This window comes from Bos indicus, chromosome 3 (genome assembly GCF_029378745.1).
Source record: "Bos indicus isolate NIAB-ARS_2022 breed Sahiwal x Tharparkar chromosome 3, NIAB-ARS_B.indTharparkar_mat_pri_1.0, whole genome shotgun sequence".
In the NCBI taxonomy this organism is placed as follows: domain Eukaryota; kingdom Metazoa; phylum Chordata; class Mammalia; order Artiodactyla; family Bovidae; genus Bos; species Bos indicus.
Genome location: NC_091762.1, coordinates 79,364,102 through 79,380,812, shown reverse-complemented (window position 1 = coordinate 79,380,812; position 16,711 = coordinate 79,364,102). Strand labels below are relative to the sequence as shown.

Sequence of the window (16,711 nt, the reverse complement as noted above, 5' to 3'; positions counted from 1 at the left end):
AACTCTCACATCCATACATGACTACTGCAAAAACCATAGCTTTGACTAGACAGACCTTTGTCAGCAAAGTAATGTCTCTGCTTTTTAATATGCTATCTAGGTTAGTCATAGCTTTTCTTCCAAGGAGTAAGCGTCTTTTAATTTCATGGCTGCAGTCACCATCTGCAGTGGTTTTGGAGCCCCCCAAAATAAAGTCTGACACTATTTCCACTGTTTCCCCATCTATTTCCCATGAAGTGATGGAACTGGATGCCATGATCTCAGTTTTCTGAATGTTGCGTTTTCAGCCAGCTTTTTCACTCTCCTCTTTCACTTTTATCAAGAGGCTATTTAGTTCTTCTTTGATTTCTGCCATAAGGGTGGTGTCATCTGCTTATATGAGGTTACTGATGTTTCTCCCAGCAGTCTTGATTCCAGTTTGTGCTTCATCCAGCCCAGCATTTCACATGATGTACTCTGCATGTAAGTTAAATAAACAGTGTGACAACATGCAGCCTTGACATATTCCTTTCTCTATTTGGAATCAGTCTGTTGTTCCATGTCCAGTTCTAGCTGTTGCTTCTTGACCTGCATACAGATTTCTCAGGAGGCAGGTAAGGTGGTCTAGTATTCCCATCTCTTTAAGAATTTTCCACAGTTTGTTGTGATCCATACAGTCAAATGCTTTGGCATAGTCAATAAAGCAGAAGTAGACATTTTTCTGGAACTCTCTTGCTTTTTCTATGACCCAACGGATGTTGGCAATTTGATCTCTGGTTCCTCTGCCTTTTCTAAATCCAACTTGAACATCTGCAAGTTCTTGGTTCCTGTACTGTTGAAGCCTTGCTTGGAGAATTTTGAGCATTACTTCGCTAGCATGTGAGATGAGTGCAAAAGAATCTGCCTGTCAGTGCAGGAGACATGGTTCAATTCCTGGGTCAGAAAGATTCCCTGGAGGAGGAAATGGCAACCCACTCCAGTACTCTTGCCTAGAAAATCCCATGGACAGAGAAGTCTGGTAAAATAAGTTCATGGGGTCACTAAGTGTTGGACACGTCTTAGCGAGTAAACAAAAACAACAAATCCAGATGCCCAGGATACAAAAGTGAGTAATATTGGTTCCTTCTTTTTTGGGGTTAAGAATCTATTGGAGAGCAGCTAGATAAGAAGATGGTTAAATAAAGGGAGAATTAAATAGAGATCACAAGTACTGTGATCATGTATTGCTATAAAGACATCTAGTGGATCACAAAGAAAGAGCATGTATCTAGATCGAACTGGTAGCTGCAGTGTTAGAAAATATTTACTGGAGGAGGTGATATGAGCTGAATTTGAAAGGGTGACTTATTGGAAACAGTGGGATGAAGGGCATTCCAGTTATGGGGAGCACTACCTCCCACACGCAGCATCACCCACTACCAACACTGCTTTGGGAAGCTGAGACCTCTAGAATCAAAGCAGGAAGAAGTTGTTAAAATATTAGGTCTTAGATAACAAGTGATTGATTCAGTCCAGGGTGATCTGCCAAAGCATGCTGAATCACATAGGACGGCAGCATACAGAATCCTGGACATCAGAGGGCAGGACTGGTGGTGGGGAGCTTGTTTCCAATCCTTGGGAAAAGGCTGCTTTTCATACTGTTTCAGTCCATATGCTGGATATGGGCAGGTACCATCAAATATTCAGAAGCCTGTCCATGACATCCTCTCAATCTATCCGAAACTTCTCAATGAACTCATCCAAATATTGAAGTACTTGTAAGCTCAAAGATATCAGTGATCATGGAAAATGCCTCAAGAGGTTTGGAACAACTTCTGGGTGAACTGTTAAGTTCCATAGGCGTGGAAAATGATGATTCTGGAAACGGTACAGTATGTGGGGGGAAAAAAAAACTTGTGAAAAAAATCATGATTTAAGCCTGCAGGAAAAATATTAATAGTCAGAAAAAATATTAAACTGCTAATGTTTTTTCTCTGTTGTTTACATTTTATATCACATCCTTAGTTAGTTTTATGATAATATTTTTAATATAATGAAGCCTAAAGGTGAAATATGGCTTCCCTGGTGGCGCCAGTGGTAAAGAACCTGCCTGCCAATGCAAGAGATGTAAGAGATGCAGGTTCTATCCCTGGGTCAGGTAGATCCCCTCAAGGAGGGCCTGGCAACCCACTCCAGTATTCTTGCCTGGAGAATCCCATGGACAGAGGAGCCTGGTGGGCTACAGTCCATAGGGTCACAAAGAGTTGGACATGACTGAAGTGACTTAGCATGCACGCTAAGGTGAAATATGGGTGCTGATTAAGCCACTTCCTTCTCCGAAGGCAGAAGCAAAAAAGCCCTAAATAAATAATTACCCTTTTGTATGTTAGTTTCCGATATTTCAGATTCCACTTTCCCCCTAATTGTATTTCAGTTTGTGTGGTGTATTTGTTTTGCTTGTTAAGTCTGTCCTGCGTCTTGCCCTTGCCCACACCCCTCTTCCCACCCTGGATCTGTGGGATGCATTGTGATGTCTGTCTGCTAATTTTGCTGTGACTGGGGCTGGTGTCTGGTTGGTGATTCATGTTTGTTCCTAAGTTGTACATCTGTGTTGGTTGCTTTGAAACATGCCCCAGGGAATATGAAAGGCCCTTTGTCTCCTTGAATCTGCTTCTTTGCCCCCAGGGAATTCTTCTTTGGCTTCGGGATTCTGGCAGGCTCTTCTATGAATTTAGGCAGGGTAAAAAAGAAAGAAAACAGAAAACAAAGGGAAGCGACAGGGAGAGAGTTTGAGGGTCTGGGTCTAGTCCCTGCTTACCTGGCAGGACCAAACCTCCTGGATACAAAAACTGGGGGGCACATGCTTTGTGACATCTACTTAAAAGGTAATACTTGCAGACTTGTTGTCTTCCCACTAGGAATTCCTGCCTGCAGCAGGAAGGAGGGCAGATTGAGCCCTGATGGAAACCCTTAATGGAAAAAGTTCTGACAGTTTGGTAGGCATACCCACTTGGCAACTCTTCTAAGAGTTTAGCACAGATATACACAGAAGTGACATTCATAATATTTAATGACTGGTACCGCATGGACACTGACCAATTAAATGGACACAGGCCACCGTGCTGAAGGTGGAGGCCCCCTGCTGTTCCAGACATCAACCCTTCAGTTACTGGATAACCAGGAGGTCCAGCGGCTCCTGGAGGGTCTGGGGGCAGGGGCTGGCTGCCAGCTGTTACCAAAGTATTTCAGTGTTTTAATACCCATTAAGGATGTATAGACAGAGACCAAATGAAGTACTGCATGGTTACTCATAAAAGTTCAAAGCTTATGCCCACTCTTAAGCTTTATGTAGTCCCATCTTTACCTATTAAGAGCCTGCCATCTTTGTCTTAAAGAAGAGTTCAGAGCTGACATCAAGACCTAGTCGTACTACAGGCTCCAGGTGGCACAAAGAAGTCCTTATCCACAAAGGAGCTCTTTATTTTGCTCAACGACTAGTATAGATCTCACCCAAGGGAAATTTGTAAGTCAGCTTACATTATATTTTCACTTGCTGCAATATATTTGCCTTACAACATAGCTTTACCTCCGGGCAGGCTGGCAAACAGGCTGAAATGTGTGAGTGATTGCCCACCTGCCTGCTTGCCTGCAGAGTCTGAAAGATCGTCCCATCCCAGACCATGAGCCTGCTGTGAAAATCCATCTGCAGTACCATGAAAGCCCAAATACGTATATTGGATTGTTATGGCTCTTCCTTGTCCTCTTCATGGGAGATTCTCACTTGCTGCTTCTTATCAGACACCTAGAGTCTGCGGGTTGGCTAAAAGCAGCTTCTCGGAATGGTCTCTGGGGAAGCATTATAACCCCAGATTCTCTCATTTCTTATTTCCCTGTTTCAGTAAAACCTACAGCTTCAGCATAATTTGCTGCCTCCCCTGCCTTCACTCCAGATAACAGCCAGGGTTGCTCATAATCCGACTGACTCTCTACATACCAAGCGCAACTTTTGTCTGAATGTAGAGACTGAAAGGAAGTTTCACTCTACCCAGAAAGCCATTGAGAAGCTCTGTGATTACAGAAGTGTGACATTGTAGAAGACTGAGTTGGAAAACTTGGATTTTCCAATTCTCCTTGCACATTTACTAGCCTGTGCCTTCATGCAGGCATTTAAAATCTCTCGAAGCCTCATCTTCCTCAAATGTAGAGTGGAATCATACTGTGGAGTTCACAGGGTCATGATAAGGATTGTAAATGAAATAATAAATGAGAAAGCCATCTGTAAACTAAAAACATCCACTGCAAGAACATAGGCTGGAAGAACTAGTGAACAAAAGGAATCACAAATGTAGAAATAAATCGTGGCAGCTGGATGAGTATGAAGTAAGCCCACTACTGTGGTCCAGCCTGGAAAAGAGAGCATCCTGTAACTTCTCCAACAGCTTTCTGCAGAGCTTTAGCTGGAGGGCAGTGAGTGGTCTAGAGAAATGCTAGGCAAGAGGGTTACTGCCAGTCTGAGGTTGTGCATGCAGGAAAAATATAGAGAGGATGGTGGAAAGCACGGGAAAGACAGAGTACCTAAGGTAATACCAGGACTGGGAGAGAGAAAATAGACAGAGTCTACTGCTTCCGCCTGTGTGGTCATTGTTCAGAAATTGTTCAAATGAATCTGGACTTGAGGGTACCATTCCAGAGTGAGGGAGACTGACCAGAAATCTCAACAATACTCTTTCTTTTGAGTCAATAGCTGCATCCTCTCTCCTCCAGAAAGAAAGCTCTGCTGCCCTGAAGGCCTATTTAGCATTATTAGATTAATTAAGTTATTTTCTGTGCTTAAACTTGAGTATGAATGGTAAGTTGCAGACTGGGCCTCCCGTTTAATCAGCCAGTGGGTGTTTTCAGGATAGCACTTTGTTCCTAAAAACAGTCAGAAATATGCACATTGTATCTTTAATGAGACTGTGGTATTTATTTATGGCAGAAAGAAGTCTCCCAGCTAAGAAGACTCATTCAAGTGATAGTTGAGTGTCTGGCACTTAGAGCTGTGTTAGATGCTGTATCTGGAGTCGCTTATTATCACCAGTTCATTTTATGAATTTGTTAAAGTTATCATGCCGCTGAAAGGCCATAGGACTTTGTGCTGGGGATCCAATCCTGGTTCCACTCTTTGCTAATGACTAAACTTCTGTGGACTGTTCCCTTTATATAAAATAGAGGATTAGATGACTTTTTATATAAAAGATATTGAGGATGACTGCAACTCAGAGCTGTTTGGAGACATAAAACTCCGTGGCGTGTGAAATGCTATGTAACGTGCCCAGCACACGTGGTTCTCCGTGTCTGTATGTCAGTTCTCATGTGACTGGGTTTTTTTCTTTCTCTTTAAGCTTTGATGTGGAAAATGGCCCTTCCCCAGGTCGGAGCCCACTGGACCCCCAGGCCAGCTCTTCTTCTGGGCTGGTTCTTCATGCCACCTTCCCCGGGCACAGCCAGCGCAGAGAGTCCTTTCTGTACAGATCAGACAGCGACTATGACTTGTCACCGAAGGCGATGTCAAGAAATTCTTCACTTCCAAGTGAGCAGTAAGTACGAGCTGTCTGGCTCCCTGTCTCACACTTACCTCACCTTTAACACATCAGAGGAGCAACACTGTTCCCCTTTAACACAAGGGAAGAGGGAGAAAAAAAGTGAACAGGAGCAGAGATGACAATGATAACCACCTTAAGGGCATACATGCTCTCTTGAGTGCGAAATGTATAGAGGATCCACAAGAGTGTTTAAAAACCTTAGGCACAGTGTTTGCTTTACTTCTGTTATTGATACTTTTTAAGCTTTTGATTTTATACTGGAGTATAGCCAATCAACAATGTGATAGTTTCAGATGGACAACAAAGGGACTCAGTCATATACATACATGTATCCATTCTCCCCCGAACCTCCCTCCCATCCAGGCTGCCACATAACATTGAGCAGAGTTTCCTGTGCTAAACAGTAGGACCTTGTTAGTTATCCATTTTAAATATAGCACCTTGTACCCAAACTCCCTAAGTATCTCTTTCCCCTAGTCTCCCCTCCCTGCTGAAGTTCATTCTCTAATACTTAAAAAAAAAAATCAGCTTCATTTCCTGAACTGCTGAATCGTTTATGGCACGAGAACCTTAACAGTTTTTTGCAAACCACAATCTGACTTTGCAAGGCATGTGCAGTTTACATCAGGCTATAGCAGAGAAGGAAAGGTGGTTGGTGACATGCAACTTCTCTGAGTGGCCTTTGCTGGGTAACATTTAGTGAATTGTCATCTAGTCACATGTCTGTGTCCCTTCTCTGGAACCTTGACACAATGCCCACTTATTGCCTGGCTCCTAGGTGAGACAGGACACACTTCCACCACCCTATTAAGCATGGCTGATATTTCTGTTTTGCTGCTATTAACTGGAGATCTCTAATTTGTATTTAAAGAACAGTGACAGGGTTGTGTTACTTATTTATTGAGTTTCTGAAACCAAATAAAATTGGATGATGGAATGCGAGCCTTAAAAGTTTTCTGGGCACATGTACAATTGTTTTTAATATCATATGTTATAAAAATATCAGTAGCTCCCTAAAGTCTCCAAACTGGAAAGTTCCACTGGGCTCTCCTCAGTTGTTGGAAAGGAAGCTAAAAAGGGTCACCCTTTTGTGAAAGGGGCACAGGGTATTTTAAACCAACCAATAAGATAATATGCCCCAGGGCACTTCTACCAGCTAATTTTAATAGAAGCATGTACTCAGTCGCTCAGTCGTGTCTGACTCTGCAATCATATAGACTATAGTCTACCAGTCTCCTCTATCCATAGAATTCTCCAAGCAAGAATACTGATGTGGGTTGCCATTTCCTCCTCCAGGGGATTTTCCTGTCCCAGGAATAGAACCCAAGTCTCCTGCATCTTCTGCATTGGCAGGTGGATTCTTTGCCACTGAGCCATCTAGAAAGCCCTTAATAGAAGCACTCCTGCCCTAAAACATCTCAATCATTGGTGGACCAAAACTCATTTGGCTAATATTTACTGACAATCAGGGCTTCCCTTGTGGCTAAGCTGCTAAACAATCTGCCTGCAATGAGGGAGACCTGGGTTCGATCCCTGGGTTGGGAAGATCCCCTGGAGAAGGGAAAGGCTACCCACTCCAGTGTTCTGGACTGGAGAATTGCATGGACTGTACGGTCTATGTGGTCGCAAAGAGTCAGACACAACTGAGCAACTTTTACTTTCACTTTCTCTACTGAAGCTCACCTATGTTCCAGGCAGTGTGCCAGGCTCTGGGAGTAAAAGATGAACAGAATAGTGGAAAAATCACAGAGAAGTTAAAAAATAAATGCTATTCTCAAAAAAGTTGCATGTTCTCAGGAAGGTTACAGTTACATAAGAAAGAGGAACTCTGGTGTTATGTGGAAGGAAGCATTCAGTTAGTGCATACCAGGGAGCCCTGTTTGTTTACATATGTTATGCTTTTTAATCTTTGCCACAGTCCTGTCAGGTGGGCGGCATTATTATCTCTTCTCTATAGAGGATGAAACAGAGATTCTGAGAAGTTGAGAAACCTACCCCTCCTATATGACTCTGTGCTACGCTATTATCCCTTGATGTAGATAAGACAGGCAGTTTTGTACAGGCAAAACTTTTGGACTCTGCCGAGGCAATGGCACCCCACTCCAGTACTCTTGCCTGGAAAATCCCATGGACGGAGGAGCCTGGTGGGCTGCAGTCCGTGGGGTCGCTGAGGGCCGGACACGACTGAGTGACTTCACTTTCACTTTTCACTTTCATGCATTGGAGAAGGAAATGGCACCCCACTCCAGTGTTCTTGCCCGGAGAATCCCAGGGATGGGGGAGCCTGGTGGGCTGCCATCTATGGGGCCGCACAGAGTCGGACACGACTGAAGTGACTTAGCATGCTCTTCAAACTGCAAAGTAGAATCTCTACTAAGAGGTAGAAAACGTGAATGCAGGGTAGATACCTCTTTGCTGTAGATCACGTAGTGCTAAGGAAGTTTCTGACCAAGGCTCAAATGGAGACTTTGACAGTGAACATACCTGGAATTTTCTCTTCCACCAAAACAAACACCTTTCACCTTTCTCCTCCCTGGGCGGAAGATGTGGCAAGATGGAGGTAATTAGAGCCTCATTCAGAGTGTTTCATGGGAGAAAGACTAACTTTGGACAGCAGCTGGTGGCTCCCCCAGACTCATGACAAACAGCTTGATGTGTCTCCGGGTCACTCAGAGGCTTCCCAGCAGATTCTAACCAAATTTAAAATTAAACTCCACCAATTCCTTACTTACAATCAAAAGGTTATAGAAATTTTGAACTTGAAGAGATCTTAAAGATCACAGTTCAACTCAGTCTATAGCTGTAGAAACAGACATCTAGTTCTGAATGACTCTGCATCCAGGGTCCCTAAATTAATGGTTAGCCTCTTTTCAGTTTTATCAACCAGCAAAAATTTCCCCTAACTTTAGAACCTATAGAGTGTTGCCAACTTTAGATTTAGACAGATAAGAATTATATATGCAAAATAACTAGTATCATTCTCACTTAAAAAAAAAAAAAAACAAACTTTAAAACATGGGGCACACTTTCAAAATAAAGAATAGTCCTTCCCAAGAAAAAACATTTGACAACATGATCTCATCCTGTCAAAGATACTGATAACAAAATATATTAACATTTTTGAGTGAATAAAAATAGCACACAATGTTGTTTTGCAAATATTTCAACATGACAGTAAAACTTTCATGTATTTGTCAGTTTAGGAATTTATATTTCTAAACACAGCAAGAAGTAGGACTTGAATATCCAGATTCTTCTGGAATTTCATTTTATCAGGACTACGTTGGAAAATCCCGTTTTACATGGGTGTGTGCTCAGTCTTTTCAGTTATGTCCAACTGTTTGTGACCCCATGGACCACAGCCCACCAGGCTTCTCTGTCCATGGAATTCTCCAGGCAAGAATACTGGAGTGGATTCCCATTTCCTCCTTCAAGGAGTCTTCCCAATCCAGGAATCAAACCCAGGTCTCCTGTATTGTAGGCAGATTTACACAGGTATCTTGAGCTAAACTGAAGTCATTCTCTCAAAGCTATTTGACCCAACTATTACTCTTCAGGATGACTTGACATAAATAGAGGAACCACAGTCCCTGAACCTCTTGCTGCTTCTCCTGCCTTCTATTCACAAAGTCAAGAGAAAGAAAGACAATAATAGAGCTGGAATCTTCACGTGAAGGCTGTGGGGTGAGGGCTGCAGCGTGTTCCCCACTCAGGAGTCCTCATATCCAGCACAGAAGAGTCATGAATGCACATAAGAGGTAGAACATCCTGCATAATTCCTTGGCATTAAATCTTAACAGTAGAGACCATGCTGTCTTTTTACAGGTTTTCATCTGAACTCTTTCAGGAGGAAAAATATAGGCAGGGAGAATGAATGAACAGATGACTAAGTAAAAATGTGAATGGAAAACTAAAAGGGGCTTTAACATACAGCAACAAAAGAGATTGAAAGAAGGGTTTCTAGTAAAGAAAACTAGATGACCATTGGATCCCAAAAGGAAGTTCCCCTTGCTTTCTTAGATGTGGCAATAATTTATTGATCTCTGTTCAGTTCCTGTGTTCTGGTCATCTTTAATGGAGTGCGTCTATATACCAAAGGCCAGTTATATTGTCCAAAACTTTGGAGGAACCAACCTGGGCAGAACCACCTTTGATTATCCACCAGTAAAGCCACAGGGAAGGAAGATCCCTGTTTCCTTTATTTAGTCATCCTATTTGCAGTCTTATACAGACAAGTTTTTAAAGCTACTGTTGATGTGAGAAGTGATTTCTAGAGAGAGCAGTCACGGGAAATGAGATCTGAAAACCAAGAGGAAAAGTAGAAATAACAGCCCACTTAAATTTAAGACCTGTTTATTGATGGGCTACCAAAAAAATACAATGTGGTATCTAAGACTTGAGTTACAGCCATTATACCTACTAGTACCATAACTTTAAGACACTGAATGTTTTTCATAGTGTCTAAATTATCTATGAATAAAAGCACACATTTACTAAGCATTTCCTATAACTATTTGAAGTGTTTACGTATTGTAACTCATTTATTCCCCTTAATGCATGAATACTATAATTCAGTATTGTAGTACTATCATTGTTTTGGTACTGTAATTGTCTTGGTGGTACTGTGACTGTCTTGGTACTATAATTGTCTTCTCTTAAAGAGGAGAACAGTGGAGCACAGAGAGGTTAAGTAATTTGCCCAGTAAACAGGGAAACACAACTCAAATTCAGGTAATCTGGATGACTAAACCATATGGATATTCAGTATATAAACGGACTAAATAATGATGAAAAATAAAAATAATGATACAAATCTCTGCTCTGCCTACCTTTCCAGCTTACAAAAATTATACCCATCCTTTCTTTGAACAAAACTTGCTTACATTTAGACACCTTGCAAGCAAATGAGACATCTTCTGTGTCTTCAAGGGAGCTAAAATATTAGTAAGTCAATGTGCTGTACTTAGTCACTCAGTCATGTCCTACCCTTTGCGATTCCATGGACTGTAGCCCACCCGGCTCCTCTGTCCATTGGATTCTCCAGGCAAGAATACTGGAGTGGATTGCCATGCCCTCCTCCAGGGGATATTCCCCACCCAGGGATCAAACCTGGGTCTGCCACATTGCAGGCAGATTCTTTACTGACTAAGCCAAGTCAATAGATAGTTGTAATATCTTCAGAAAACGGCAATGGTAGAAAGGGATGCCCAGGACTTTGAGAGATCTGGCCTGGCAAAGTGAGAGGCCTACTTTGAGGAATTACAGCTAAACTAGAGGAATTAGCAGAAGGGTGTGCAGGAAGAAGGGCCATGTGCTCACCAACTCTAGTTCTCAAGAATGTTTTGGGGAACCACAGCTCTGTGTGGCTCAGGCAAAGAATGCAAAAAGATGAGGAAGTGGTGAGAGACTTGCTAGAAAAATAAGCAGGACCCTCACCAGGAAGGGCCTGTGAGGACTTAGCATTTATGCTGCAGGCAAGCAGCCTGGAGCTACTAAAGGCTTTTAAGCAGGAAGATACATAATCAGACAAAAGTTTTTGAAAGATAACTGATTACAATCTAAAGAACAGTTTGGAGGGTGGACAAAGCCTAAAGCTATTTCCAAGAGCCAAATGGGAGGAGCTTTGGTAATTTACATAATAAAGGATTGGATTCTATGTTAGAACAGATCTAGTGGGCAATTAATAAATATTTGCAAGTTAGGATCCACAGATGGTGGTGGTTGACTGTGGGATGAGAGAGAGGCAGGTTTCAGCCTTGACCAACAAGATCAGTGCTTACACCATTCCCTAGGGTCAAGGACATTCCCTTACCACATGAAATAAGACACAGGAAAATGCTTTGTAACTGTAAAGTACAGTATAAATATTAGCACTCTTGATTTTAATGGGGGCAGAAATGATTGTCTTAAAGAAGTTCTCACCAGTTGGGAAAATAGCCATGCAATTTTTAATTACAGAAGAGCAAAAGTGCTTTTATGTGCCAAGCACTGTTGTAAGAGTGGTACATACATAATAACGCATTTAAATCTCACAACACGTTGTAAGAGTCCCATAGTTTGTAATAGTGCAGCTGAGAAGCAAACCAAAAGCCGTCTGGCGGCAAAAGCTGTACTCTTAACTACAGTATAGTCTATTTCTCTAAGACAGCCTAAAATCAATGTTACAAAAAAACGTACAAGTAAAATTCTGCGTGTAGATAGGAAACAGAAAGGTGAAATTGATAAAGTCCAGAGTGCAGCAGTAGGAAGAAGCATTTTTGCTTTGTAGAAAAGTATTTCATTGTTGAGAGCAGACCCACACTCAATTAAGACCCACAGAGTTGTTGTTTGGTTGCTAAGCTGTGTCCGAGACCCCAGGGACTATAGCCTGCCAGGCTCCTCTGTCCATGGGATCTTCCAGGCAAGAATACTGGAGTGGGTTGCCATTTCCTTCCAGGAAATGGGCATCTCCCTGACCCAGGAATCAAACCCAAGCCTCCAGCATTGGCAGGCAGATTCTTTATCACTGAGCCACCTGGGAAGCCATTAAGACCCTCAGAATTGCTGCTGCTGCTGCTAAGTCGCTTCAGTCGTGTCCAACTCTGTGCGACCCCATAGAGGGCAGCCCACCAGGCCCCGCAGTCCCTGGGATTCTCTAGGCAGTACTCGTCTCCAATTAGCCTACAAAATTGTAATGTGCTGGGTTTGTCGCTAGATGGTGCTCGTGCCATGGTTCTGAATATCTGGTTTTGTTCCTGTGGGATAGTGCCCTCTCTAGTGGTTTGGGCAACTAACAACTACATCAGTTTCTATAATCAATCAAGTATTTTGTTATATTCATTCCCTTTTCTTATTCATATATCAAATTATGATTTAAAAAATTTGAACTAGTTTTATAAATTATATGGCTGTACTCAAACAGAAGTTTTTTCGTTTTCTTATCTACAGATTATCTGATCGTTTCTATAGCAGTTACTGTCTGACATACAGCCTTAGCTTTTACAGTTCAAATTCTTCAAGGGACCCAGTGCTCAGGATCTGAACATTCATCGCTTGCCTCTGAATGTTCTACTCTCATAAATTTCAGAAGTTTCATAATAAAGTGATTTTGACAAAACAGGGCCCTCTGAATTTTTTTATTTCAGTTCATTTCAGTTCAGCCACTCAGTCTTGTCCAACTCTTTGCGACCCCATGGACTGCAGCACACCAGGCCTCCCTGTTCATCACCAACTCCTGGAGTTGACTCAAACTCATGTCCATTGAGTTGGTGATGCCATTCAACCATCTCATCCTTTGTTGTCCCCTTCTCCTCCTGCCCTCAATCTTTCCCAGCATCAGGACGTTTTCAAATGAGTCGGTTCTTTGCATCAGATGGCCAAAGTATTGGAGTTTCAGCTTCACCATCAGTCCTTCCAATGAATATTCAGGACTGATTTCCTTTAGGATGGACTCATTGGGTCTCCTTGCTGTCCAAGGGACTCTCAAGAGTCTTCTCCAATACCACAGTTCAAAAGCATCAATTCTTAGGCACTCAGTTTTCTTCACAGTCCAACTCTCACATTCATACATGACTACTGGAAAAATCATAGCTTTGACTAGACTTACCTTTGTTAGCAAAGTAATGTCTCTGCTTTTTAATATGCTGTCTAGGTTGGTCATAACTTTTCCTCCAAGGAGCAAGCGTCTTTTAATTTCATGACTGCAGTTACCATCTGCAGTGATTTCGGAGCTCAAAAAAATGAAGTCTGTTACTGTTTCCATTCTTTCCACATCTGTTTGCCATGAAGTGATGGGACCAGATGCCATGATCTTAGTTTTCTGAATGTTGAGCTTGGGCTACCTGCTGTGGGTCCACGCCTGAGCTCCACACCAGATGAACCCAAGTTGGCCCAGGTGCCTGTGTGCTGCTGGCCAGGCTTCATACTCGCTCACTGTCTGAATTTTTTTAACCTGCCTTGAATCATTAGTTTGTACAGTTTTAGTAGCTCCCTATTCATGCAAAAGTATATCAGCTTTTGGCACTATTTATGTGTGAAATTTGCTCATATTATTTAACTTTTGTTGGGAATGTAGATTCCAGAAATCCAGGAGCCATAGCTGATCTACTTAAGTCTAACACTGTCACTGTATTCCCAACTCACCCAGGATGTCTTCTGAACAATATGAACTTCACAGGAGAAATCTGAACAAATAGTAGGCTATTTCACCCATCTGAAGTTCATCCCCCCAAAAAAGCTTGGGAAGGGGCAGTTCTTGTAACATCTCACCACCCTGCATTTATTACAACTGCATGTCTCTTCACTCTTACTCTGTCTCTCGTTTTCACTCCTCTCCAAGAACCCTGAGGTTCTTCCTTTGAATCTCTCTATATACTCCCATCCATGAAGCCACTCTCTGCCATTACTTCAGTGGTTGCCCATTATTGTAAGTAAGTCCTAAATCTCTAGCTCTAATCCCCATATTTTAGTCTTCCCACTTGCTATTTCCACCAGGATATCAATGAGTATCTTAAAACTCAATGTGTGAGAAAGTGACACATCTCCTCCAACTCCTCCTCACTTTTTTATTTCTACTCATGACTTCACTATTTTCCCAGATACCTGTTCTAAAAATGAAAATAGTGTTTCTTTATGAACCGTATCCAACTAATGCCAAGTCCTTGGCAACATGTTCAGGGTCTCTTCCAGTTGTCTTTGCTTGTTTCTTCCTCTCCCTCACCAAAGTCTTCTCATCTGACTGACAGCAACATCCTTCCAACCATTCTTCTTGGCGCTGCCCTCGCTTCTATCTCTCATGCCCATAGCATTTTGCTTTCCAAAGCACTTTTCTGTTCGCCTCAGTTAGCCAGTTCAGTCACTCAGTCGTGTCTGACTCTTTGCGACCCCATGAATTGCAGCATGCCAGCCTCCCTGTCCAATGCCTGGAGTTCACCCAAACCCATGTCCATCGAGTTGGTGATGCCATCCAGCCATCTCATCCTCTGTCATCCCCTTCTGCTCCTGCCACCAATCCCTCCCAGCATCAGAGTCTTTTCCAATGAGTCAACTCTTCTATAAGGTGGCCAAAGTATTGGAGTTTCAGCTTGAGCACCAGTCCTTCCAGTGAATACCCAGGACTGATCTCCTTTAGAACGGACTAATTGGATCTCCTTGCAGTCCAGGGGACTCTCAGGAGTCTTCTCCAACACCACAGTTCAAAAGCATCAATTCTTCGGATGGGGTCGCACAGAGTCGGACACGACTGAAGCAGCTTAGCAGCAGAAGCAGCAGCTTTCTTCACAGTCCAACTCTCACATCCATACATGACCACTGGAAAAACCATAGCCTTGACTAGACAGACCTTTGTTGGCAAAGTAATGTCTCTACTTTTGAATATGCTATCAAGCTTGGTCATAACTTTCCTTCCAAGGAGTAAGCATCCTTTAATTTCATGGCTGCAGTCACCATCTGAGTGATTTTGGAGCCCAAAATAATAAAGTCTGACACTGCTTCCACTGTTTCCCCATCTATTTGCCATGAAGTGATGGGACCAGATGCCATGATCTTCGTTTTCTGATTGTTGAGCTTTCAGCCAACTTTTTCACTCTCCTCTTTCACTTTCATCAAGAGGCTTTTTAGTTCCTCTTCACTTTCTGCCATAAGGGTGGTATCATCTGCATGTCTGAGGTTCTTGATATTTCTCCCAGCAATCTTGATTTCCAGGTTGTGCTTCTTCCAGCCCAGCATTTCTCATGATGTACTCTGCATATAAGTTAAATAAACAGGGTGACAGTATACAGCCTTGACGTACTCCTTTTCCTATTTGGAACCAGTCTGTTGTTCCATGCCCAGTTCTAACTGTTGCTTCCTGACCTGCATACAGATTTCTCAAGAGGCAGGTCAGGTGGTCTGGTATTCCCATCTCTTTCAGAATTTTCCACAGTTTATTGTGATCCACACAGTCAAAGGCTTTGGCATAGTCAATAAAGCAGAACTAGATGTTTTTCTGGAACTCTCTTGCTTTTTTCATGATCCAGCGGATGTTGGCAATTTGATCTCTGGTTCCTCTGCCTTTTCTAAAACCAGCTTGAACATCTGGAAGTTCACAGTTCACGTATTGCTGAAGCCTGGCTTGGAGAATTTTGAGCATTCCTTTACTAGCATGTGTGATGAGTGCAATTGTGCGGTAGTTTGAGCATTCTTTGGTGTTGCCTTTCTTTGGGATTGGAATGAAAACTGACGTTTTCCAATCCTGTGGCCACTGCTGAGTTTTCCAAATTTGCTGGCATATTGAGTGCAGCACTTTCACAGCATCATCTTCCAGGATTTGAAATAGCTCAACTGGAATTCCATCACCTCCACTAGCTTTGTTCGTAGTGATGCTTTCTAAGGCCCACTTGACTTCACATTCGCCTATCTCACCGCAAACCTCATTTCTTCTGCAGAATTAAGCACCAATTCCACAACCGTTGTTCACAATGTCCATAATATGAGTGTGGGGGACCTTCGAGTATTGTCCTCTGCAAATGTCTGTTATGTACTCAGCTCTGTCCAAACAACCACCAAGCATCTCCAGGTCCAGTATTTTCCCATTTCAGGACCTCTATTCTTGTATTGCTCTCATTAGAAGCATCTACCATCCCTACCTTTTAAAGCCTATACTTGCAAATTCATTTCAAATACCACCTGTTCAATCAAACCTTTCCTGTCTTGTCTGATCTGTAATTAACACTTCTCCTTTGTACCCCCATTAAGTATCTATTGTTCATATTCTCATTCTATATTTATATGATTTATACTATCTACTGCAGTGTTTTGGATTTTTTTTTTTTTTTTTGTCTCCTGTTTTAATTTGAGGGGATCGTGAACTCTGTCAACCATGAATTTAGTCAACCATGCAGGGCCATCAAAAAATAGGAAAACATAATGGTTAATAGCACAGATTTTTGGAATCTGATAGTTTTAGTTCTTCCATTTATTAGCTATGTGCTGGTTAAGCAATGGCTTACCTACTCTGAGCTTTGATATTATCTATAAAATAGGCCTAAGATTAGCTGCTTCAAGTCTTCTTACAAGAGTTAAATGAGGCTTCCCGGAGGACCTGACAGATGGCAATCATTCAAAGAATGCTTAGTCTTGTCAGTGTTCTTTTTATAGTCACTGTACAAAGCAGATGCACAGAAAGTTTACTAGATGAAATTGAAGGGGGA

General features: G+C 42.3%; 1 protein-coding gene across 2 annotated transcripts in view; it reads left to right on the top strand.

Annotated features, from left to right (window-relative positions):
- PDE4B (phosphodiesterase 4B) overlaps positions 1 to 16,711 on the top strand; it is a 539,031-nt gene that overhangs the window by 378,409 nt on the left and 143,911 nt on the right. For both annotated transcript variants that reach the window (XM_070786388.1, XM_070786389.1), the window contains one exon: positions 5,343 to 5,537. In XM_070786388.1, the coding sequence (XP_070642489.1) occupies positions 5,343 to 5,537 (195 nt within the window). The remainder of the gene's footprint in view (positions 1 to 5,342; positions 5,538 to 16,711) is intronic.